Genomic DNA, 23,408 nt, shown 5'->3' with positions numbered 1-23,408 from the left:
AAAAAAGTCTAAGTGAATAAAAAAAAAAAAAAAGGCACAAAGCAACCCCATCCAAACCCACCTGGATGTGACCTGCTCTAGGTGATCCTGCGTTGGCAGGGGGAGGTGGGCTTGATGATCTCCAGAGGTCCCTCCCAACCCCTACCAGAGCTGGGTCCAGAGGAGGGCCATGAAAATGATCAGGGGGTTGGAGCACCTCTGCTACAAGGGCAGGCTGAGGGAGCTGGGGGTGTTCAGCCTGGGGAAGAAAAAGCTCTGGGGAGACCTAATAGCAGCCTGCCAGTACCTGAACAGGGCTACAGTACGGATGGGGAGAGACTGTTTGCAAGGGCCTGCAGTTACAGGATGAGGGACAATGGCTTCAAACTAAAGAGCAGATTGAGATTGGCTATCAGGAAGAAGTTCTTCACCATGAGGGTAGTAGAACACTGGAACAGGTTGCCCAGGGTGGTGGTTGAGCTCCTTCCCTGGAGATATTCAAGATGAGGCTCAACAAGGCCCTGGGCAACCTGATCAGGTTGAGGATGTCCCTGCTGACTGTTTGGGGGAGGTTGGACTGGATGACCTTTGGAAGCCCCTTCTGGCCTGTACCATCCTATGATTCTGTTAGGAAGACTCCAAGGCTGCAGAGGGACAGCCAGCATCACTCACTCCTACTCACATGCAAGGAATCCAGAGCCTGACAGTATGATCTTGAGAAGCTGAAGCCAGCAGCTGCCCATCTGCTGAGAACTGGACACTGGTCACTGCCTCCTCATGGCCTACAAACCTGTAGGCTCTGCACTGTTCCTTCAGCTTCCACACCATAAGGCCATCCAAAGAGGAGGTAGCTAGCACAAAGAAGAGATATTATCAGGCAGAATTAATCACAGAGCAGCCAGGTTGGAAGAGACCTCCAAGATCATCAAGTCCAACTGATCACCCAACCCTATCTAACAACCAGACCATGGCACTAAGTGCCTCTTCCAGGCTTTTCCTAAACACCTCCAGGGATGCTGACCCCTCCACCTCCCTGGGCAGCCCATTCCAAGGGTCAATCTCTCTTTCTGTGAAGAGCTTCTTTCTAAGATCAAGCCTAAACTTCCTCTGCACAGCTTGAGACTGTCTCCTCTTGTTCTGCTGCTGGTTGCCTAGAAAAAGAGACCAACCCCCACCTGGCTACAACCACGCTTCAGGTAGTTGTAGAGAGCAATATGGTCTCCCCTGAGCCTTCTATGGATTTGGATTCACCAGTGACCTTACTGGGGCAGGGAGCAGTTTCTGGGTTTTAACAGACACTTGGCCTGCATGAAGCCTGGCAGCCAGCAATGCCAACATGAGGCTTCAGGAGGGACATCATAAGACTGGGAGGAGTAAAGGATGCATCTTGGCAGATAGATTTTTTTTCCACACATGTCAAGCAAAGAGGTTTTATAGATATAGAACAGGCACTTTAGAGATGTAGACCAAAAGATCCAAAAGTGAACATCATACACCTGCCCTTCATGATAGCCCCAGGTTTGGTGCCAGCAAAAACCAAGGGACAAAGTCTAAAGTACTGCAAGTGAAACAAAAGAAACACAGAAGGTCTAGGAATCCCAGAAGGGTAGGGCTTGGAAGGGACCTCTGGAAATCATCCAGTCCAACTTCCTGCCAAAGCAGGATCACCTAGGGCAGGCCACAAATCTCACTGTGATAAGGTCAGAGTGTGATAGCCATAACACAAACATTTAACAGTGGTCTGCAAAGATTTCCTCCTTGGGAACTGAACCTTCTGCCAAGACACCCAGTCTGGCACTCTAAGCACAATGGGTACACTTACAGAATAATAGAGTTGGAATGGACCTCTGGAGATCATCAGGTCCAGCCCCTTGCCAAGGCAAGGTCACCTACACAAGGTCACACAGGAACACATCCAGGTGGGTTTTGAATGTCTCCAGAGGTGGAGACCTCACCTCTCTGCACAGCCTGCTCCAGTTCTCCAGCACCCTTCAATTAAAGAAGTTCCTCCTCATGTTTAGATGGAGCTTCTGTTGCTCAAGTTTGTGCCCATCACCCCTTGTCCTGTCACTGGGCATCACTGAAAAAAAGCCTGGTCCCAACCTCTTGACCCTCACACCTGCTAAAAACTGATCAGCACTGATGAGATCTCCCCTCAGTCAGGGGCTTTTCAAGTCTGAAAGAGCAAATTCTGTCTTTCCTCATCAGAGAGAGATGCTGCAGTCCCCTCAGCATCGTTGTAGCCTCTGCTGTACCCTCTCCCTGTCCTTATTGAGCTAGGGAGCCCAGAACTGGCAACAACACTCCAGATGTGGCTGCAGCAGGGCAGAGGGGGAAGGAGAACCAGGAGGAGGCTTCTGCTAACACTAAGTTGAATCTCTGGGCAAGTCAGAGAATTGAAAAGAGAGCCAGCATGCTACCAACATTTAATCATCATCCTGAAGTTTATTTTGTCTGAAGAAACCCCAAAGTCCTCCTACTTTTATTCAGTGTTAAGTTTACATTCAGTTTCTTTTAAGTCACTTCAAGTCAGTAGTTTCAAATATATACAACATTCCCTACAATTGCAAACTCAGGCCAGGAAAAAAAATAAAAACTTTCAGAGCTTCAGATTTTCCAGAAATCTGCACATCCTGAACACCAACTGGATCAATATTGCTTTAGGATTGCTGTAACTCAGCTCAAAACTAATGGAATTAGAAATGGAAAGGTTATTTTTTTCTTCCTCTTTCTGTTCTCCTTTCTCTAGCCTTGTCTTGTCCCCATCTCCCAACCTTGTTTATTCCCATTGGGATCAAAATTAAAGGCATTAGAAATGGCAAGGGCAAGGATTTTTCCTTTCTTTCTCCTTCTCTAGCTCTGCCTCCTCCCCACCACCCAACTTTCTTTATTCCCATTGGGATTCAAACCAAAGGAATTGGAAATGGAAAAGGTTTTCCTTCTTTCTCCTTCTCTAGCTCTGCTTCCTCCCCATTTCCCAACCTTCTTTATTCCCATTGGTATCCAAAGCAAAGGAACTGGAAACTGAAAGGTTTTTCTTTCTTTCTCCTTCTCTATCTCTTCCTCCTCCCCCTCTCACAACTTTTTTATTCCAATTGGGATCAAAACTAATGGAGTCAAAGTTTTTCTTTTTTCTTTCTCCTTTTGTTTCTCCTTCTCTAGCTCTGCCTCCTGCCCATCTCCCAAACCTTTTATTCCCATTGGGATCCAAACTAAAAGAACTGGAAATGGAAAGGTTTTTTTCTTCTTTCTCTTCATTTTTCTCTTTCTCTAACCCAGCCTCCTCCCCATCTCCCAAGCTTTTTCTTTCTTCCCATTGGGAAGAATTATTTTAATGTTATTTATTTACTTAGGGCCAGGTTATTTACCTTTACCTTTCAGTTTTTAAATAATCACAAAACTAGACCAGGAGGTAATGGGGAAGAAGAGAGACTCGGACACAAAGAAAAAAAAAAAAAAAAAGAACTTTTCCAACTTCAAGGAGAGGTTCACTTATTGCTTCAATAGATAAGGAACACTTTAAATGCCAGTTTTAACACCAAGGTAGTTTGGTTGTCTTTTTTTTCTCTCCACATGAAATGTAGTTTTACGCCAAGTGCTAAAAACATGAAGTGTATAAAAGTTGCATAGTCTACATTTTAATCCCTTTCATCCAAGGAAGAATGCATTCCACAGACAATTTATGCTCTGCCATGTAGGAGAAGCCAAATCCTTTTGCTGTCATTTCTACAATGCAATCATCTACAGCACACAGAAAAACCCTTTTCTGTAATTTATTGCCCTGATATATAATGACTGGCTGCCTTTTCAAATGTGATAAATGGTTTCTAATTCACAAAAGAATTTCTTGCTGCAGAGTGGAATGGAATTTTTTAGGACTATCTCCTTTATATAGTAAAGAAATTCCCTTGTAAGGAGAAAAAAAAAGAAATAAAAATCACCTCAGGGAAAATAGGAAAAAAAAACCCCAACCCAAACAAATTAAAGTCAGAGAATGGGTTGGGTTGGAAGAGACTTTGAAAATCATCTAATTCTGTCCCCCTGCACTGGCAGGGACCACCTGAAAATAAGTTAAAGATTTCAAACAACCCATGCCACACAGTGGCAAGCTTTTGTAGAATGCTTCAATGACATCCACAGCTCCACATTTTTTGTCTCCCTTCTACATCATCCCCTTCCATGCAAACTTCAAGACTCAAGAGCAAGCCTTCATTTTCTCTTGTTTTTTTGGCAAATCTCCACTTCTTTCAGGTCTCATTTGCTCCCTTTTAACCCTTCTGCCTACCAACACCTGCAGCAAATGCACAACTCCTACATTCCTCAAGACTCCAGACTTGTATTCCTAACTCACGGTCCTACTTACCAACTCCATGGCAAGAGTTACTACACTGGGGCTACTGAAGGACATTTCTCACTTGAAAGTGATCAAAAAACATCATAGAACAGCTTAGGATGGAAGGCACCTTAGAGATCATCTACTTCAACCACCTGCCATGGGCAGGGACACCTCTCACCTAGACTTGGCCTCATCCAACCTGGCCTTGAACACCTCCTGGAAAGGGGCATCCACAACCACTCTGGGCAACCAGAGTCTCACCATTAAGGTAAGTGTTCAACCTAAATCATAAAGGTGGTTGGACTCAATGATCTTAGAGGTCTTTTCCAGCCAAAACAGTTCTATGATTCTAAAACCACAAGTAGCAAGAGTAGACTCTTTTCCCGCATCACATCTACTGCCTACAGCCACACTCAAAACTGCTTAGTGACAATTCAACAATCAAGATTCTTCAAAACTCAGCATAAGAGGATACAGAAAAACACTTAAAAGTTGTTCTGTGAAGCACCTAATCAACACATCTTGGCTTCCTCCAAGCTGCCCTTTGCCTTTTCAACTCCTTGCTTGAGGAACTGCGACTTCCCATCCTTGCCTGATGTCTCCCACAGTACCATCATGAGTAGAAAGAGGCAGCTTATGCTGCATGATTTCAAAACTCTACCCAGGGCCAACGTGTGCCAGCTGTTACCAAAACACATCATGCAAAATCCACCTGCCCATGTTTTCCTCTCTACTTCCTCTACCCTGCAAAAAAAACCCAAAACCCAAGCAAATGGAGAGATGGTAGAGGTCACCCAAGCTGTGGCCCTAGGATGCTGAGCTTAGCGTGGAAAAACTTACAGAAAGGCAACAACTATGAAATCTGTAGCTAAAAAATAGCAGCAGCTCAGGCAGTTCTGAGTTTTCTTTCCTTCTCTATTACCTTTAAACAGAATTCTTACTTGCAACCACATCCACTCTTCCCATTTGTGGTACTGCCAAATGTGTCCTTGGTTCCACTACCACCACACTCCTGACTCACCCTCATGGGATAAGTTTTCCAGAATAGGCACAAAGACTGCAAAGCAGTGCCAAGACCCAGCCACAAAATAAACCCTTCCTCTTCTTCAGTGCATCAGAGCTGATGTCACCCTGAACCCCCTAAGAGCATGGAAATTCCTAGAAACCTGGAGATACAAGGCTTAAGATTCAACTTTCCACACCAATCTTGATTCAGCCACACACTACTGTAAGCATCCTTTAGGGTGCTAGATACAGATGTCCTAATTATCTGCAACATAAATCAGTTAATTCTGCTGCAAGAACCTAAATTTTTACTGCTCTAGGCCCATTTTTTTTATTTCTTTAAGTCCATTTCCACAGCTCTAAGTCCTTTTTTATAATTTCCATAGTTCTAAGTCCTGATTTTTTTATTTTCCATAGTTCTAGGTTTTGTGTCCCACCCCTAGTTCTAGGTCCTTTTTTCCTCCCCCTACCTCTAAGTCCTTCTTTTTCCCCCCACAGTTCTAGGTCCTTTTTTCATTCTTTCCCCCACTCCTCTAGGTCCTGGGTTTCTTTTTTTCACCCCACCTCTAAGTCCTTCTCCCGCCCCCCCCCCCCCCCAGCTCTAGGTCCTGGTTCACACACACATACACAGTGCTCTAGGTCCTGTTTTTTTCTGGCCCAGCTCTAGGTCCTGGGTTTTTTTTCCTCTCCCCACTGCTCTAGGTCCTGTTTCCCAACCCTCCCCCCAGCTTTAGGTCCCTTTTTTTCTTTTGTTCATTGCTCTAGGTCTTTTTTTCCCCCCCTTCTGTAAGTCCTTACCTTCACTTCTTTGAGTAAAATTTCTTTACTTTCATGTAACATTATTCTGCAGCTTTCATGTGTATACTAATTATTGAAAGCGGGGGGGGGGAGGGGAGTAATCCCTCCTCAGTCCACTCAAAAGCCTTTGTCTTACCATAATCATCAAGACAGTATGAAAATAACAGATCAGAATTTTACAAAAATAAAAAAGGCATTAGATCAATATTAAAACATTTTAGGAGCTAAACCCCAGGGTTTCCTCCTGCTTTCCATACAGGCAGTGTTTCAGAAGCTAAATCCCAGCATTTCCTCCTGCTTTCCACACATGCAGTGCTTCAGAAACTAAACGCCAGCATCTCCTCCTACTCTCCAAAGTTCACCACAGCAGATGCAGTTCCCACACCACTGCAGCCACACTTGTAGACAGCCAGTTGAACGTCACCATCTGTTCCCACCTTGGGAGACCCCAAGTCCACGCTTTTGCCTGCTTCCAGCAGCGATTTATTTCTCAAACCTCCAAATCTGATTTTTGTCTCCAGCCTCACAAGTTCTCATCTGCACGTCGGCACGCCCCTCGGCTGTACGGTAAGCAGTAAGGCACTTCCCCGAGTGGGGGTGATAAATGGTCCCATCTTCTCTGAAATGCCAGATAATCACTTCAGGGATAGGAGCTCCATCTTTGGGGCAGCTCCTCATACCTATGAAGTCTTCGTTCTCGGGGACTTCGGCGCACAACTCAGTTACCGAGTTAAATCTAATCTCCTTATTCGACGTGTACTCAAAAAACTGATTGCCTCCTTGCCCATGACATCCAAAAAGAGAGAGGTGAGCCCCAGTGGGATGATGTTCTGGTAAGACATAGTCAAGGCACTCCGAAGCTATCCCTGCGCTGCGGATAGCGCCATGCCACCCAGGCCGATCCTCCGGGACGTGCAACTCAGCAAAGATGGTTTTGAGGTACCAGCTAAAACTCCTGCACTTCAAACGTTCTCTGAGGAGCTTCCTTTGGGAAATATCCCCGTAGTTTTCCTTCCTGGCCGAAGGGTTCCTGTTGTAGAAGTGCTCTTTGTACTGATCCATCCAGACCTCGGCGGCCCGCGCTGTGTTCTGGAGGAAGTTTGGCCTGGCGTAGGGCGCGCGCTTGGGGAACACGTGGCCCACGTGGGAGCAGGGGTGGATCTCCAGCGTGCCCCCACACTGCCAGACCCGGAAGGACAGCTCCAAGTTCTCCCCTCCCCAGACGTCCATTCCCGTGTCATAAGTCCCCAGGTACTCGAAGTACTTCTTGCTGACAGCAAACAAGCCACCAGCCATGGTGGGGGACCGGATGGGGTCGGTGTCAGCCCTGCGGCGGAGGCGTTCGTGTTTGGGCACCGAGTGCCACTGGAAGGTGAGCCGCCAGTCGAAGCCTCCAATCATGGGCTCTGCTGTTTGCATGTAGTACTCAAAGGTTTTCCAGTCGATGGTGTCGATGACAGGGCACACAATAACGCTCTCGTTCTCAGCAATCCTCTCCAGCAGCGGTTCCAGCCAGCCAGAGACGCACTCGCAGTGGCAATCTAGGAAGGTGAGGACATCCCCGGTAGCAAAGGTGGCACCGATCAGGCGGGCACGGACCAACCCTTCTCGTTTGTTGGTTCTTATCAAACGAACCCTTTTCAGGCTGCTTATGTATTTCTCCAGATCGGCCTTCAAATACACTTTATCGCTCAGGTCATCCACCAGGATAATTTCTTTGAGAAGCACCGAAGGAGACGTTTCCAGGACGCTGTGTATGGTCCTCAGCAAGGTTGACCATGCTTCATTGTAGAACGCAATGACAACAGATGTGGTGGGCAACCTCCTGTAGTCGTAGGACTTGGTTTTACAGCCATGCAGTCGGTTGTCTTCGATGTGCCGGTGAAGAGAGATTTTATCGCTCAAATAAATATTGATTGCATACTTCTCGATGAGCTCTTCTTCCTGCTTCTTCTCCTCAGGGCTCAGCTGCAGTTGAGTGGGTTTGCCCCATTCTCCTGGTGCAGAAGGATCGGGAGGGGATTTGGCATAAACCGGACGGGCCAAATCCACAGCTGCTTCTGCTCTGCCAGAGAAGTGCCTGTCCCATTTCCCCTTGGTGATGCTTCCCCCTGCGAGGGAGGCACCTAAGGAAGAAACTGACAGCTCCACCACAAAGTAAGCGATGGTCAAGAAGCCGAGAAACACGCAGCTTTTGCGGACCCACGTCCATCTTCTCGCCAGGCGGATCCTCATCGCAAGCGGATAAACGCCTCCCCTAGCCGAGAACGGCTCCGTGTGCTGCTGCTGGACCCCTCTCGTCTCCCACAGACTCCCAGCTCCGCGTTCGGGCCGCCGGCCGAGTTCTCAGCCCGTCCCTCAGCGGCGGGCCGGGGGGTTTCCAGTGGCACCGCGGGGCGAGCAGAGCGGCAGCACGGAGGCAGCCTCCGACCCCGGCGCTCCCCTCACTTACTTCCTCCTCCTCTTCTCCGGTGGCGGGACAAACCCCTCCTCCCGCCGCGTGGTTTGCTCAAAAAGTTGTCGCTTAAGAAAGGGGCAGAGACAGCTCGGCCCTCCCGGCCGGCGCGGGAGCCCGCCCCGCCTCCGCACCCGGACCTGCGCCCGGAACCGCCCGCGACTGACGGAGGGAGGAAGGGCAGCAGCGAACCCGCCCCACCCGGAAAGCAAACGGAGACCGGCCCGGCCCCCGCCGCGGGCCCCCCGCACTCACCCAGCCCCGCGGCATCTGCGTTGAAGGCGACGCCCGTCACCGCCGCTCGGTGGCCTCGGAGAGAGCGGATCAAGGCCGGGTCCTCCTGAGGGAGAGAGTGCGCAGCGGTCAGGCTCCGGCTGAGGGCAGCCCCGCCACCCCCCCCAGTCACCTTCAGGAGCCGTTACCGGCCCGCAGACAGCGGGAGCACGGCGAGAGCAGGCCCTGCCCCGGGAGGAGCCGCACAGAGCGACACCCGCCGGCCGTGGTAGCCGCTCGTAGGTCGGCAGCTGCATCTCACTGGAGCGCTGGCCAAAGCTGGGGCCGAGCCTGTGCCGGCGCGGAGGCCACGGGCGGAGCAGGGCCGAGCCTGTGCTCTCACCAGCGCGGAGGCCATGGGCGTGAGCGGGGCGGTTAACGGCAGCTGCCGAATGCTGGGGGCTGGGACCGGCCGCTGTAGAGCCCCGGTGCGCGCCAGGCGCGTCCGGCCGAGCCCCGAATTCATCCGCGGCGCCAAGGGCGCGTCCTTCCGATCCGCCCGCCCATTGGCGGCTGGCGCTGCCCGGAGGCGGGCCCGCTACGGCAGCCTATCGGTGCGGTAGGTGCTCGATTCGCCCTTAAAGGGGTCGAGCCGCAGCGCCGCCCGCGTTGCCTGGCAACCCCAGACCTGCAGACGCCACCTCAGCGGTGGCCGGCGGCCAACGGAGCGGCCTCATGGGCCGGGCCGAGCAGATTAAAGAATTTTAAAATCAGAGAACTGCTGAGGTTGGAAGAGACCTTTGAGATCATCAAGTCCACCCTCTCGCTTACAGCTCACAATCCCACTGCTGCTTCTAAGCCACTGCCACTAAACCTACATCCCTCAGTACCACATCCACACATCTTTTAAACACCTCCAGGGATGGGGACTCCACCACCTCCCTGGGCAGCCTGTTCCAGTGCCTGAGAACCCTTTCTGTGGAGAAATTTTTCCTGATACCCAACCTGAACCTCCCCTGGCACAACTTGAGGTCATTTCCTCTTGTCCTGTCACTTGTTCATAGAATCACAGAATGGTCTGGGCTGGAAGGGACCTCCAAAGGTCATTTAGCCCAACCGCTCTGCAGTCAGCAGGAGCACTCTTGCATATGAGAAGAGCCCAATCCCCACCTCACTGCAGCCTCCTCTCAGGGAGCTGCAGAGAGCAATGAGGTCTCCCTCAGCCTCCTCTTCTCCACACTAAACACCCCCAGCTCCCTCAGCTGCTCCTCCCCAGCCCTATTCTCCAGACCCTTCCCCAGCTCTGTTGCCCTTCTCTGGACCTGCTCCAGCCCCTCAATGTCCCTCTTGGAGTGAGGGGCCCAAAACTGAACCCAGGAGTCAAGGGGCAGCCTCACCAGTGCCAAGTACAGGGGGACATCCCTAGTCCTGCTGGCCACACCATTGCTGACCCAGGCTAGGATGCTGGTGGCCTTCTTGGCCACCAGAGCACATTGCTGGCTCATGTTCAGATGATTGTCAACCAGCACTCCAAGGTCATTCTCCACTTAGCAGCTCTCCAGCCACTCTGCCCCAGTGCCTGAGGCAATCCATGCATGTGCACAGAAGGCAAAAGGAATCTTCTAGTCCACCTAAAAATCTGTCTCGTCCAAAATGAGGACTTTTTAACTCGATCCTGCTTTAAAATGGAACCGAGAACCTGACTTCAGGATTGTGCTGGAGGTAACTGTGTTAGCAGCAGAGCTCTCCAGGCCCCAGAGAGGCCTCTGTCCCTCGGGCTGTTGAGTTGAGGACACAAGCAGGTGATGGTGGTGTGCCCTGGGCGCTGGAGGGGATCGAGAGCTCTGCCTTGCCAAAGTGGTGTCAGTGATTCATCCACCCACGTGCAGCAGAGGAACATAGTCTCAGGGCACAAAGATTTAATTACAGGCTGCTTGCAGTTGTAGAACCATTATACCTTATGCCCTCGGGGTTCTTTCCAACCTCTGATCCTACCTTTTTCTTTTTTTTTTTTTTCCCCTACATCAAAATGGTTATGAAAATAAACATCAAAGCAGCTTGTGGAGAACTGTTGGGGTTTGGGTTGGTCGTAAATTTCTTATCAAAATCCCATTAAAGTTTGCCACCAGCAGCAAAAAAAAAAAAAAAAAAAAAAAAAAAAAAAGGGATAAGCTGAGCACTGGCTTTGGAAATATATATTCTGAAGAAAGTGGGAAAGGTTTCTTCCCTCATCAGGAAAAGAACAGTATGAGTTTAATTTCAAAGTGCTGAAGCCCAGCAGACCTGTCATCAACATTGCTTAGCTAGTTCCTTAGCACATGAGGATTCCAGAAGGCCCTACAGAACAGAGCTCAAGTTAATGCCATTTTAAGACAATTTTTGGCTTTCCCAGTCAGTCATCCTTCAAAAAAAGTTTACTTTAGCAGAAGTGATCCAAGCTCTGCCATCACAGCATTACAGCAGGCAAATATCAACAAGCCCATTAGATGAGAGCAAGAGGGGAGAGCAAGACAAGCGTCAGCTCCTTTCTTCTTTATCTCAGGTTTGATCACTGCAATGATTGATTTTCTCACCAATTCCAAAACTGAATGCCACCTATGCCTAGAAATATTCCATGAGACTAGTTGGGATCCTGCTCAAGAGTTTCAGTATCACAGAGTGGCAAAGGGACCTCTGCAGATCATCTAGTCCAGGTCCTTGCTTAAAGCAGGGTCAGCTACAGCAGCTTGCTGATGGCTGCTCTCTAACCGTGCTTAAAGTATTGCCAAGGATGAGACACCATAACCTCTCTGGGCAACATGGTCCAGCATTTGCCCACTAGCACAGGAAAAAAAAATGTTTTCCTGTGTTCAGGTGGAATTTAATGTGTTATAACTTGTGCCCATTGCCTCTCGTCCTGTCAGTGGGCAGAAATGAGAAAAGCCTGGCTCCTGTCTGTGCTTCCAGCCCTCACCCCCCACAGCTGTGGTAAATTAGACCCCTACAGAGCCAAAAAACTTAGTGCTTGTTTTGGGGGTTGGGTGACAGGGAAGCAGAGGGGCTCTTGGGCAGAAGTTTCCTACCTGCAGCCAAGCACAGCCTGTGCTTGCTCATGCTGGGTTGTGTGTTGATCAGGTCTCCAGGTGCAGCAGGCAAGGTCACCATGCTGGTTCAGGTAGATGCTTCTTAGATACCTACCTTACCTTGGCAGGTATTTTCTCTGTTAAGTCCTCCTTGCCCTTTCATGCATAATTTCAAAGCCCTGCCCTTAGGACTTTTATTCAAAGTGGGTGTTGAAGACATACCTGACAGAAGGCAGAATGCTTTTGAAGTTTCTTGCCCAAGGTTTAAAAGTATGATCCTCATTCTCAGCACCTGCACATCTTCAAGCATGACCACAGTCCCCACTATACATGGAGCAGGAACCTTGTCTGTGTGCCAAGGAGCTTCCATAAACAGGCAAAGAGGTTGGAGTGAGGCCAGTGTTGGTCTCTTCTCCCAAGTGATCAACAACAGGACAAGGGGTGATGGCCTCAGGCTGTACCAGAGGAGGTTTAGGTTGGATATTAGGAGTAATTTCTTTACTGACAGAGCAGTCAGGGATTGGAAGAGGCTGCCCAGGGAGGTGGTGGAGTCCCCATCCCTGGAGGTGTTCAAGAAACCTGTGGCCATGGCACTTGGGGACATGGTTTGATGGCCATGGTGGTGTTGGGTTGATGGTTGGACTGGATGATCTTAGAGGTGTTTTCCAACCTGAATGATTCTATGAATGAACATCAAGGGCTCAGCTAAGAAAGTGATCTTTATGAACCCAGGAGAAATATTTGGTCTCAGAATGTTCAGTCCTCCTTCTGATCAATTCTCAGCTTTATTCACTGTTAGTCCTTAGTCTGAAACCTAATTCTTCAAGTCTTCACACCAATTAAAGAAGACATTAAGGACCCTTCACTGGAAACACCACCAGCCACACTGAACAGCATCTTCCCAGGGTGTTTGCTGCTGGGAGATCTTGGAAGCAGAAGGCAGAAGATCATAAGGCAGGGCAGAAGAGTGATAAAAGAGACAAATCCACAATCATATCTTTCCCCCTGTCCCTCACTGATTCCCCACAGTAAGCCTTTGCAGACTGGAAGGGGGAAGAGCAGAAAGGGAGAAGATGCCAAGTTTTACGTCATGCCCACAGTACTGCTTTTGGTTTAGACACGGTGTAAGCCTCATCTCCTTGATGGGTGCTGCAGTCTCTTGAAGAAGTGGTTAGGTAGTTCTGTATGGAGTCCAGGGCAGAAGAGAGACAGGAACAGCTCCAAGACTCTTGATTCTGGAGAAGAATTTCTCATGAACATGAGCCTGGACAATCAGGCCACGTCAGGCTGGAGGGAGTTGCAGCAGGATTTTGGCTCATCCAACAAAATAAAGGTATTGCAGTGAGGGCTTGAAATCTACAAGACCAGAATATATGTACAGCTTGGGGAGAGGGAGGAGGTGAGGCAAAGCAGCTCGTTAGAACCAAGTGCTGGCATCAGAGGAGCGGGATGAACATGAAGACATTCAACTGGGATTTCTGCAAGCCTTAAAAAGATCACAGTTCTAGGGCACAGCAGAGGCTGGCACTACTGGCAGTAGACACTCCACGTGTCAGGCCCACACAGTGACAAACAAGTCCTTCCTTCCATGAGGACCACGTTTGCTTTTTGTTCAAAACACACTGGAAAGCCTCATGCCACTCTAAGAAAGCTCCAGAATGTTGGTTCCCATTTCTTGACTTTTCACACTTGTTGCAGATCCCTGCATTTACCCTCTGGGTTGGCATTAAATTGTGGCCAAGATTCTCTCCAGACTACTCCATGATGCATTTCCCTCTTCCTGTTAAGACCAGGCAGCCTGTTCCAATCCATGACCACGCTTGCAGCAAAGAAGTAATTCCTCATCTCCAACCTAATCCTCCCCTGGCACAATTTCAAGCCATTCCCTCTCCTTCTATCACCTGAAACGAGGGAGGAAAGACCAGCCCCCACCTCACTCCAGCCTTCTCTCAGGGAGCTGTAGAGAGCAATGAGGTCTCCCCTCAGCCTCCTCCACACTAAACACCCCCAGCTCCCTCAGTTGCTCCCTCCCAGCCATGGTCTCCAGACCCTTCTGCAGCTTTGTTCTCTGGACACACTCCAGCCCCATAATGTCCTTGCTGGAGTGAGCGGCCCAAAACTGAACCCAGCTTTGTTGCCCTTCTGTGGCCATGCTCCAGCACCAAAATGTCCTTTTGACACTGGGGAGGGACTGTTCAGAAGGGCTTGTAAGTGATAGGATGAGGGGCAATGGTTTGAAACTGGAGCAGGGCAGAGTTAGGTTGGACAGCAGGAGCAAGTTTTGCACTATGAGAGTGGTGAGATACTGGTACAGGTTGCCCAGGGATGTGGTTGAGGCCCCATCCCTGAAGGCATCCAAGATCAGACTTGATGTGGCTTTGGGCAGCCTGATCCAGTTGGAGGTGTCCCTGCTGACTGCAGGGGGATTGGACATGATGCCCTTCGAGGGTCCCTTCCAAGCCACTGCAATCTGTGAATCTGTGATGGAGCTGAGAAAAAAACCCAACTATAAACAAAATACTAACGAAGAAATAAATCTGTAAGAAACCATGGCTGCAATTTTATTTTAACAAAAGGGCAGATTTATTCATGTTTACAAACAAGTTCCAAAAACAAAAAGGAGAACATGGATGCTACCCCCACTAACAACCTCTCCAAATGCCAACAGCCCTCATGCTGCATGAAGGATTCCTATAGATTAGAAAAAAAAATTAAAACAAAAAGAAAAAAATTAAAATGAACAAAAAAATTATTAATAATAATAATAAAATAATAAAATAAAATCACAGTTCCACTCACAGTTCACCAAGACAGCACTAAAAACTAACATGTTGAGACAAAAACCAAAAAGGACTAAAGATTCTGATGTTGGTTTTGATTTCATCCATTATTTTTTTGTTGTTGCTTTGATTTTTTGTCTTTTTCCCGAGATAACAGAAAGATTTCAAGCAAGTTCCACTGATGCCCTGCATTAAAACAAATCCTACCCAGTTCTGAACGACAACCACAGGAAACCAAAAAGAAATGGAAAAAAAGAAAAAGAAGGAAAAAAAAGTCAATTAATTCTTTTTTTTGTTTTGTTTTGTTTTTAAGTTGCTCAAAATGAAAACCGAGTTGTCCCAAAACCATTAAAGTAGTAAATGGAATTAAGAAACTAATCAGGACAGAGGCCATTAAGGTCATTAAGAACACCTACTGCTCATCTTGGTTTGGTTTGGTGGTTTGGTTTTGGTTTTGGTTTTGTTTTGTTGTTGTTGTTTCTTTACAAAGCGTTTTAGTGTTCAGCTATTTGGCTATTAGTTATTAGCAATTTATCTACAATATTTCACAAGGTAAAATCTTTGCAGGCAAAATTTAGTAGTTTTGATAGAAACACCCTTTTTTTAAAAATTTTTTATTTTTTTCCTGAAAATACAGCAGTATTTGAAGGACTAATTTTTTTTGTTTGGTTTTTGTTTTGTTTGGGTTTTTTTGTTTGTTTGGTAATTTTTTTTGGTTTTTTTTTTTTTTTCATTTTTCATTTCATTTATTTATTCCTTATTTTAATCTCTGCATCATTTATAAGGAAGCTTCCCATCTATCAACAGGAACCCCCCAAAACCCCCTCCCCATCCCATCCCCCCTCTCCCCCCCAAAAAAAGTATCTACAAACCTTTGTAAACAGATCTGTTCTCATTTATAAACATAAATAATCCAAATTATTAACAGCCAACAGCAGAAATTAAAAGTTATCGACTCAACCATTCCAGGGCTCTCCTTTTTTTGTGTGTTTGTGGTTTTTTTGTTTGTTTGTTTCTTTCTTTTTGTCCTTTCCCTCCAAGAAAAGGATCTCTAAAGCTCTGCTAAACACACACCTCCTTCAGGACCATTCCTAAGTACAACAGATGATCCTCAAGTCACTTTTTCTTGTTTTATGCCCAAGTTTTTGTTTTATTTTTTGACTCACATATATATATATATATATTTGTTTTGTTGTTGTTGTTGTTGTTATTAATCTCTTTCAAGAGTTCATTAATCTTCCTCCCACCCCCCAGAAAAGCACCCTCCAAGTCTGGCAGAAAGCTTTTTTATTTTTATTTCTTTTCTTTTGTTAAAAAAATAAATCTACATTCGTACAAGTGTTGCGTGTGTGTGTGTGTGTGTGGTTTGTTTTGTTTTTCTCTTTGTTGTCTTCTGTTTGAAGTCCAAAGACAAGAAATTCTCCCACCTTGTCCATCATCAATCATCATCATCACAACACCACCGACACCAACGTGAAGAGATCCAAGCTTGCCGTTTGCGGACGACTTTGCGGCTGGAAAGAGTTGCGTTTCGAAGCTTTGTTTGGCTTCGTTGCCATCAGAGGGACGTTTCCAAACTATGTAGAGGGCTCCCTGGGGACGAAGAGGTAGCAGACTTGTTCCTCCTGCCTGCCGTGAGGTGGATGGCGCCGTCGGCCGCGTTGTTGTTGTTCCTGTTGGGGGAGGGCGGGGGAGTGGGGTTGCGTTTGGTGGGAGCATCGTCCTCCGCGTCGGTGTCGTCGATCAGGGGGATGTGAGGCTCGGAGTCTTCTATTCTAAACTCGGGATGCGTCATGAAGTTGTGGATGGAGCTCCGTGTCTCTGGTTTCTCCAGCCCCTCGTACAAGGAGCTACGAAATGCATTCACCACTCGGATCTGCCAGCCCAAGAAGGAAAGGGTTGGGGGCGGGGGGAGGAAAAAAGAAACAAACAAAAAAACAAGAGAGGGTGGTGAGAAGGTTGGAGGTGTAAGGAAGGGAGGGGGCAGGGGGGTATGGTTCGGATGAGTTTGAATCCACAAACAGCTTAGACATGAGTGAATCGAGCTTGGATGTGATGCGGTGGAGCTTGCAACCGACTGTAAGAAATGAAAAGCATTTCAGTAGAGCGCTGCCAAGTCGACACACAGTAGGAGTAATAAATAAATAAATTAAAAAGTACTGCAAAAAGCTGGAAGAGGGCCTACAAAAATTTCAGGCGTGGTGCTAGAATTGGTCTGCTCAAGGTGGGCTATGAAGTGAGGCTGAGGATTGTCAACTGAGTCACAAATTGAAATCAACCTCAATGAGTGGTTGGTTGGATATTGGGGGAGAGGGGGGATACAGTGCTTAGGGAAAGAGGCTGGAAATCAGTAGAGGATCAAAGGATTACTGAATTCTCATGCTGGGAATTGGGATGTCAACTGACTATGGAAAAGCCAAGCAAGTGTAAGCCAATGTCACAATGACTGAACGTTGAGAGTCATGCAAAACAAAAACAGGATACCCCCTGGAACAGCTGTAAATATTCGAGTATATACCCAGTCAGCACGCCAGAGAAAGCTCCTTACTCAACACAGCTTTGGAAACTCAGCAAGTAGGAAATTCAATCATCTCTTGCTTCGTTCAGTGCCTACAGCTCCAAAGAGACTACTCAAGTAGCACAAGGGCTATGAAAAGTGGAAGATCAACCTTTGCTTGAGCCTTCAATTTACACTGAATTCATGGACAAAATTCCCAGGCTGAGTATTTCATCAAGTCCTTCCTCCACTGTTTAACTAACTCCTGTTTCTTTTTTCCTTTCCAAGCACAGAGCTAAGTTGACAGAATGAACAAATCAGCTTTTTCCAAGGAGATAAAGCACAGCTGCATTTTGCAAATTGTTGGCTGGAATTTTAAGCTTTCCCAATTGGAACTTGAATAATGAAACCACCATCCCCCTTCTCCTCCCACAACAGCAATTCAGGATTCATTCTTGAACTGCTAAAATAAATGAGGTTAGGCAGAGTCAGAGACCCCTTTGTCCAGTGACCCCTTTCTTAGGATCATAGAACGCTCTGGGTTGGAAGGGACCTCAAAGATCATCCAGTTCCAACCCCCTGCCATAGGCAGGGACACCTCCCACCAGCCCAGGTTGCTCAAGGCCTCATCCAGCCTGGCCTTGAACACCTCCAGGGAGCCTCCACAGCCTCCCTGGGCAACCTGTGCCAGTGTCTCCCCAGCCTCACTGCAAAGAATTTCTTCCTAATCTCCAGTCTGAATCTGCCCTCTTCCAGCTTCAATCCATTCCCTCTTATCCTATCACTCCCAGCTCTTGTCAAAAGTCCCTCCACAGCTCTCCTGTAGCCCCTTTCAAGTACTGGAAGGCTGCTCTAAGGTCTCCCTGGAGCCTCCTCTTTTCCAAGCTGAACAGCCCCAACTCCCTCAGCCTGTCCCCACAGCAGAGGTTCTCCAGCCCTCTGATCATCACTATGGCCTCCTCTGGATCCTCTCCAACAGTTCCATATCCTTCTTGTGTTGGGGGTCCCAGAACTGGATGCAGTGCTCCAGGTAGGGCCTCAGAAGAGCAGAGGGGCAGAATCTCCTTCCCTCTTCCTACTGGTCACAGTTCTTTAGCCCAGCACTTCTATTGAGATGGTTTCCCCCTTCTGTAGCTTCCCTGTTCAATTCTCAACATTTCTATTCAAGTCTCCAGCAAAGCACGGTTTCAATTCCAAAGCTCTTATGTTGTATAGTAAGCAGCAGAGCAACTCTGTAGTAAGTAAGAACTTAATGTTACAAACAGCAAGTCCAGACTACAGATCTGTTTTTTTTTTTTTTTTAGCACATCCAAGATGACTTCTTTCAAGCTGAGAAATAGGTCACGGCTGGTTCTTCTGTACAGATTCTTGGTAGTAAAAATACTCCAGATGAAGGAATGAAGCTGGCATAGAATCATAGAATTGTTTTGGTTGGAAAAGGCCTCTAAGATAAGAGTCCAACTGTCAACTCAACACCACCATGGCCATCAAACCATGTCCCCAGGTGCCATGGCCACAGGGTTCTTGAACACCTCCAGGGATGGGGACTCCACCACCTCCCTGGGCAGCCTGTTCCAATCCCTGACCACTCCTGCAGCAAAGAAATTTTTCCTAATGTGAACCTGATGACTTGTTTCAAGCTGAGAAATAGCTTAGGACTGATAGTAAAAATACTCCAGATGAAGGAATGGAGCTGGTACATCAAGCAAGTCAAGAGCAAAGACCTCAAGCCAGCTAAGATACCTAACCCAAACTCAGTGTACAATCAGAAGGGCTCCTCCAAAGCAGTGCATTATCAAATTTGTTATCACAAAAAATCACTGCACGTGGTAAAGTTTTAGGTCCTGCCTGTGTTCTTTGACCTCTAGAGAGAGCATTGCTCCCTCACCTCTACCCCCTCAGAGGAGGCTGACACAGGGAGGTGTTCAAGGCCAGGCTGGATGAGGCCTTGAGCAACCTAGGCTGGTGGGAGGTGCCCCTGCACATTGCAGGGGGGTTGGAACTGGATAATCTTTAAGGTCCCTTCCAACCCAAACCATTCTATGAATTGGCCTCCAAAGCTATCATGTCCCCATTTCTATGCTCAAGATTCATTAACCATGGAAAGCACCAGGGAGATGGGATTTGGGGAGGACAAAACTACCAGTAAAAGGAGGAGAAGGGAATAGCGTGAATGTGCTTGAGAAGTCAGACCCACAACAGCTAGTACTTTACTCTTCACAACCAGGTCTGGAGAACAGCTCTTATGAGAAGCAGCTGAAGAAACTGGGGTTGTTTGGTTGGGAGAAAAGGAGACTGAGAGATCTTCTTGCTATCCTGAAAGGACTACCTGAAAGGAGGTTGTAGCAGGGTGGGAGATAAGATGAGAGAGAGCTCGAGTTGCACCAGGGGAGGTTTAGGTTGGACCTAAAAGAAGAAACTTCTTTACTGAACTAATTCCCAAAGGCTGGAACAGGCTCCCCAGGGAGGTGGTTGAATCCCCATCCCTGGAGGTGCTTCAAAGAGGCAGAGATGTGGTGCTGAGGGCGTTGGTGGAGCTAGAGAACGGCTGGACTCAATGACCTTTCCCAACAGAAAGACTCCATGGTTCTATGGCTTGAGACGGTCGAGCAGGCCGGCGAGGAGCTGGCGTGTTCATGAGGTTTAAGCAAGTCCAGCAGCAAGCTGCAGAAGCTGACTTGGCACCAAGCAAACCAGTGGTGCCAACGCCAGGCTGCAAGTTTGCAGTGCCATTCTGTGGCATGTTGCATGGTGCTGTGCCGCTGCCCACCGTGGCTGCCCGGTGGGACCGGTCCCTCCTTGCTTGCAGGGGGAAAATTAGAAGGGCAGCAGTGATGGAAAACCATTTGGGGCTTAGCAAACCAGCTGCAATTCTCACAGCAATGCAAGCATACCCACAACAAAAGCTTGATGCATACCAAAAGTGCTGGAGAGGCTCCTGTCAACCCAGGGTCCTCCCAGAGCCCAGCCATGAAGGCAGGAATCAGACCCTCAGCACTGATGTTCTAGTGAAAGAGGGGAAATTGGAAGGCTTTACCTTTAACTACTTGGGATAACTGGAGGAGACAGGTTAACTATAAATAAGGAGACCATTTGTTATGTGTGTTTGACACTGTCATCAGGCCTTCCTCATATTAGTACCAGAATAGCAAGGAATGCAGTAAGCACTCCAAATCCTCCTGGCCAGATGGCTGCTTAAGAGTTGCAGCCTCACTTCACAGCAGCAGCTCAACTCTCCCCCAACAAACAGCTCTGAAAGAGAGACAATCAAATAGAACACATCTGCTCCCCCTGAGAGAACCACTGAATGCATCAGGTTGGAAGGGACCCTCAAAGGTCACCTTGTCCTCCTGTAGTGAGCAGGGGCATCTCCAACTAGACCAAGGTTGCTCAGGGTCACACCAAGTTTGAGCTTGATTAATACATATTAATAGGGCCCTCAGAGGGCTGTGAGGATGGTGGAAGGACTGGATGAGGAAAGGCTAAGAGACCTGGGGCTGGTTAGTCTGGAAAGGAGAAGACTGAGAGGGGATCTGATCAATGTGTATAGGCATCTGAAGGGTGGGTGTCAAGAAGATGCTAGTTCTTTGGTGTCCTTTCAGTGTCTTTGGTGCCTTTTCAGTGGTGTTCTGTGATAGCACAAAGGACAATGGACACAAACTGGAACCCAGAAAGTTCTACCTCAACGCAAGGAAAAACTTCGTTACCATGAGGGTGCTGGAGCCCTGGAGCAGGCTGCCCAGAGAGGTTGTGGAGTCTCACAGGATGTTAGAGTTGGAAGGGGTTTCTGGAGATCATCAAGTCCAAGCCCCCTGCCAGAGCAGGATCATAGAATCCAGCACAGGTCTCACAGGAACACATCCAGATGGGTCTGGAAAGTCTCCAGAGAAGGAGACTCCACAACCTCTCTGGGCAGCCTGTTCCAGTGCTCTGGGACCCTCACAGTGAGGAATTTCCTCCTCATGTTGAGGTGGAACCTCCTGTGCTGTTGCTTCTATCCATTGCCCCTTGTTCCATCCCAGGGTACAACTGAGCAGAGCCTGTCCCCTCCCTCTGGACCCCCAGCCCTCAGATATTTATAGACATGGATTAAATCCCCTCTCAGTCTTCTCTTCTCCAGACTAAACACCCCCAGGGCTCTCAGCCTCTCCTCACAGGGCAGTGCTCCAGTCCCTTCAGCATCCTTGCAGCCCTCCTTTGGACTCTCTCCAGCAGATCCCTGTCCCTCTTGAACTGGGGACCCCAGAACTGGATGCAATATTCCAGGTGAGGTCTCAGCAGGGCAGAGTAGAGGGAGAGGAGAACCTCTCTGGATCTGCTGGACACACTCCTCTTGATGCACCCCAGGATCCCATTGGCCCTCTTGGCCACAAGGGCACATTGCTGTTCCATGGATAAGTTGTTATCCACCTTCTCTGGAGACTTCCAAAGCCCGTCTGGATGTGTTCCTGGTGACCCTGCTTTGGCAGGGGGGTTGGACTGGATGATCTCCGGGAGGTCCCTTCCAGCCTCTAAAACATTCTGTGATTCTATGACATTATCAAAAGTTCTCTGGAAGGTGGAGCAGAAGACTACAGTCAGTGAGGAGCAAAAACCAGTCCTCTGTTGTTGCAGCTCCACATCTGCACTGCTCATTAGATGCAATGAGATGCTGCAGCACCCATTAGATTCTGCTCAAATGGCAGCCTGGCATGAAGTTGCTCTCTAGAGAATTCAGAATGTCTAATTAATGTTCTTGAGTGTAGTTAGGGATACAGGTTACTAATTAGCATTTTAACTAGGAGATGCAATCCTGGGCATCCTTACTGCCCAATCTACTTCTCATTTCATGTGCTTGAGGCATGGGAATTTGTGAGCAGAGCTTCTCAATACCACTGTGAAGTAGGGAAATGCCTTCCTTGCCAATGGAGAACAAGTAGAGAGGGTAAATGTTTGTATAAAGTGAAACAGAAATTCTGGCCAAGCCAAAAAGAACCAAAACAAGCCCCAAAAAACCAAAGCTCCAAAAAAACCAAAGCCACCATAAAACAAGGCCCCCCAAAAATAAAGCTTACAAAAACCAAAGTCCAAATCACCCCCAAAAAAAACAAACTCCCAAACCAGGCAAACAAAAAGTCTCCCTCCCCCAAACTCCTCAAACTCCAGAAGAGAACATTTCATTCAAGAGAACTCCTGAAATTAAGGGTCTTCATCCATCTGGGGAAGCTGAAAGTTTAAAAAGCAGAAGAGAAAAAGAAGCCCTCTAAGAGTTATTGTAAAAAAATAAAATAAGGATTTAACCAACCTCTAGGAAGTTAAACATGCAAAATATGATCAAGAGGGAAAAGTCCTCCAACAACAGATATCAGCTATCAGTATTCAGCTACAACTTTAAGGCATCTTCAGGCTCCAGAGTTTAAGCCTCTAAGACAGGAGTAATTAAATCTCTAACACCTCTACAAAGAGGAAGGCTGAAACTGAAATGCCACAATATGAAGAGGGCAGAATTAAGGTGAGACAAAGCTTTACTTTCACTGCTGGCTTATGAACTGCTGCCAGAAGAAACCTAGAAAGGAAAAAACCCTTCGGATTTGAATTAAAGTTTCACCGTTCAATGCTTAAAACCCCTTTTTTCCCCCCCTTTTGTTCCTTTTTAGATCAGCTAATTACTTTCTTCTGACTTGTCTGCATTTTAGAAGCCTTGTTTTCTCCACCTGAATCCTGAGGTTGAGAAAGTTGTGTTATTCAGTTTCAAAAACCCCCAAAGGTCAAAGAAAAGCAGAGGTTCAGAAGTTGCTTACAAGCTACAAAGAAAATGCATTTCATGTTCCATGTTCTAACTACATTTAATTTTTTTAACATATTATTTCATTTCCCATCAGCTTGCTTACCTTAAATACCTTAACATTTCCTTAAATACCTTAAGGTAACCTTAAAAATTTCCTTAAATACATCCTTAAATACCTTAAGATTTCCTCACATACCTTACAATGTCCTTAAATTTCCTTAAACACCTTTCAAAATGTCCTGAAAAACCTTAAAATTTTCCTTAAACACCTTAGAAATTTCCTTGAGCATCTTAAAATTTTCTTTGAGCACCTCAGAAATTTCCTTAAGCACCTTAAAAGTGTCCTTAAACACCTTAGAATTTCCTTAAACACCTTAGAATTTCCTTGAACACCTTAGAATTTCCTTAAACACCTTAGAATTTCCTTGAACACCTTAGAAATTTCCTTGAGCACCTTAAAAATTTCCTTGAACACCTTAGAAATTCCTTCAACACCTTAGAAATTTCCTTGAGCAC

At 47.4% G+C, this 23,408-nt stretch overlaps 3 protein-coding genes across 18 annotated transcripts in view; all 3 read right to left on the bottom strand.

Moving 5' to 3' along the window:
* The window catches only part of POC1B (POC1 centriolar protein B), a 29,384-nt gene extending 20,165 nt beyond the window's left edge, over positions 1 to 9,219 (bottom strand). Inside the window, 3 exon segments of the mRNA XM_054387058.1 lie at positions 662 to 830; positions 8,829 to 8,913; positions 9,190 to 9,219. Of these exon segments, the coding sequence (XP_054243033.1) occupies positions 662 to 830; positions 8,829 to 8,913; positions 9,190 to 9,204 (269 nt within the window). The 5' untranslated portion in view covers positions 9,205 to 9,219.
* On the bottom strand, positions 6,602 to 8,353 carry GALNT4 (polypeptide N-acetylgalactosaminyltransferase 4). The gene has a single exon (XM_054387056.1). It carries the CDS (start codon positions 8,351 to 8,353, stop codon positions 6,602 to 6,604), a length of 1,752 nt encoding a protein of 583 aa, XP_054243031.1.
* Positions 9,220 to 16,061: 6,842 nt separating the features above from the next.
* The window catches only part of ATP2B1 (ATPase plasma membrane Ca2+ transporting 1), a 46,455-nt gene continuing 39,108 nt past the window's right edge, over positions 16,062 to 23,408 (bottom strand). For 13 of the 16 annotated variants that reach the window (XM_054386637.1, XM_054386638.1, XM_054386639.1 and 10 more), the window contains one exon: positions 16,062 to 16,504. In XM_054386637.1, coding sequence (XP_054242612.1) covers positions 16,187 to 16,504 — 318 coding nt within the window. In that variant the 3' untranslated portion in view covers positions 16,062 to 16,186. The remainder of the gene's footprint in view (positions 16,505 to 23,408) is intronic. The other 3 variants (XM_054386643.1, XM_054386649.1, XM_054386653.1) reach the window with 1 other exon arrangement.

This window comes from Indicator indicator, chromosome 14 (assembly GCF_027791375.1).
Source record: "Indicator indicator isolate 239-I01 chromosome 14, UM_Iind_1.1, whole genome shotgun sequence".
Lineage (NCBI taxonomy): Eukaryota > Metazoa > Chordata > Aves > Piciformes > Indicatoridae > Indicator > Indicator indicator.
This window is presented reverse-complemented; position numbering and strand designations above follow the sequence as displayed.

Coding starts and splice junctions, on each gene's coding strand:
- GALNT4 (XM_054387056.1), bottom strand. CDS start 8,353: ATGAGGATCCGCCTGGCGAGAAGATGGACGTGGGTCCGCAAAAGCTGC.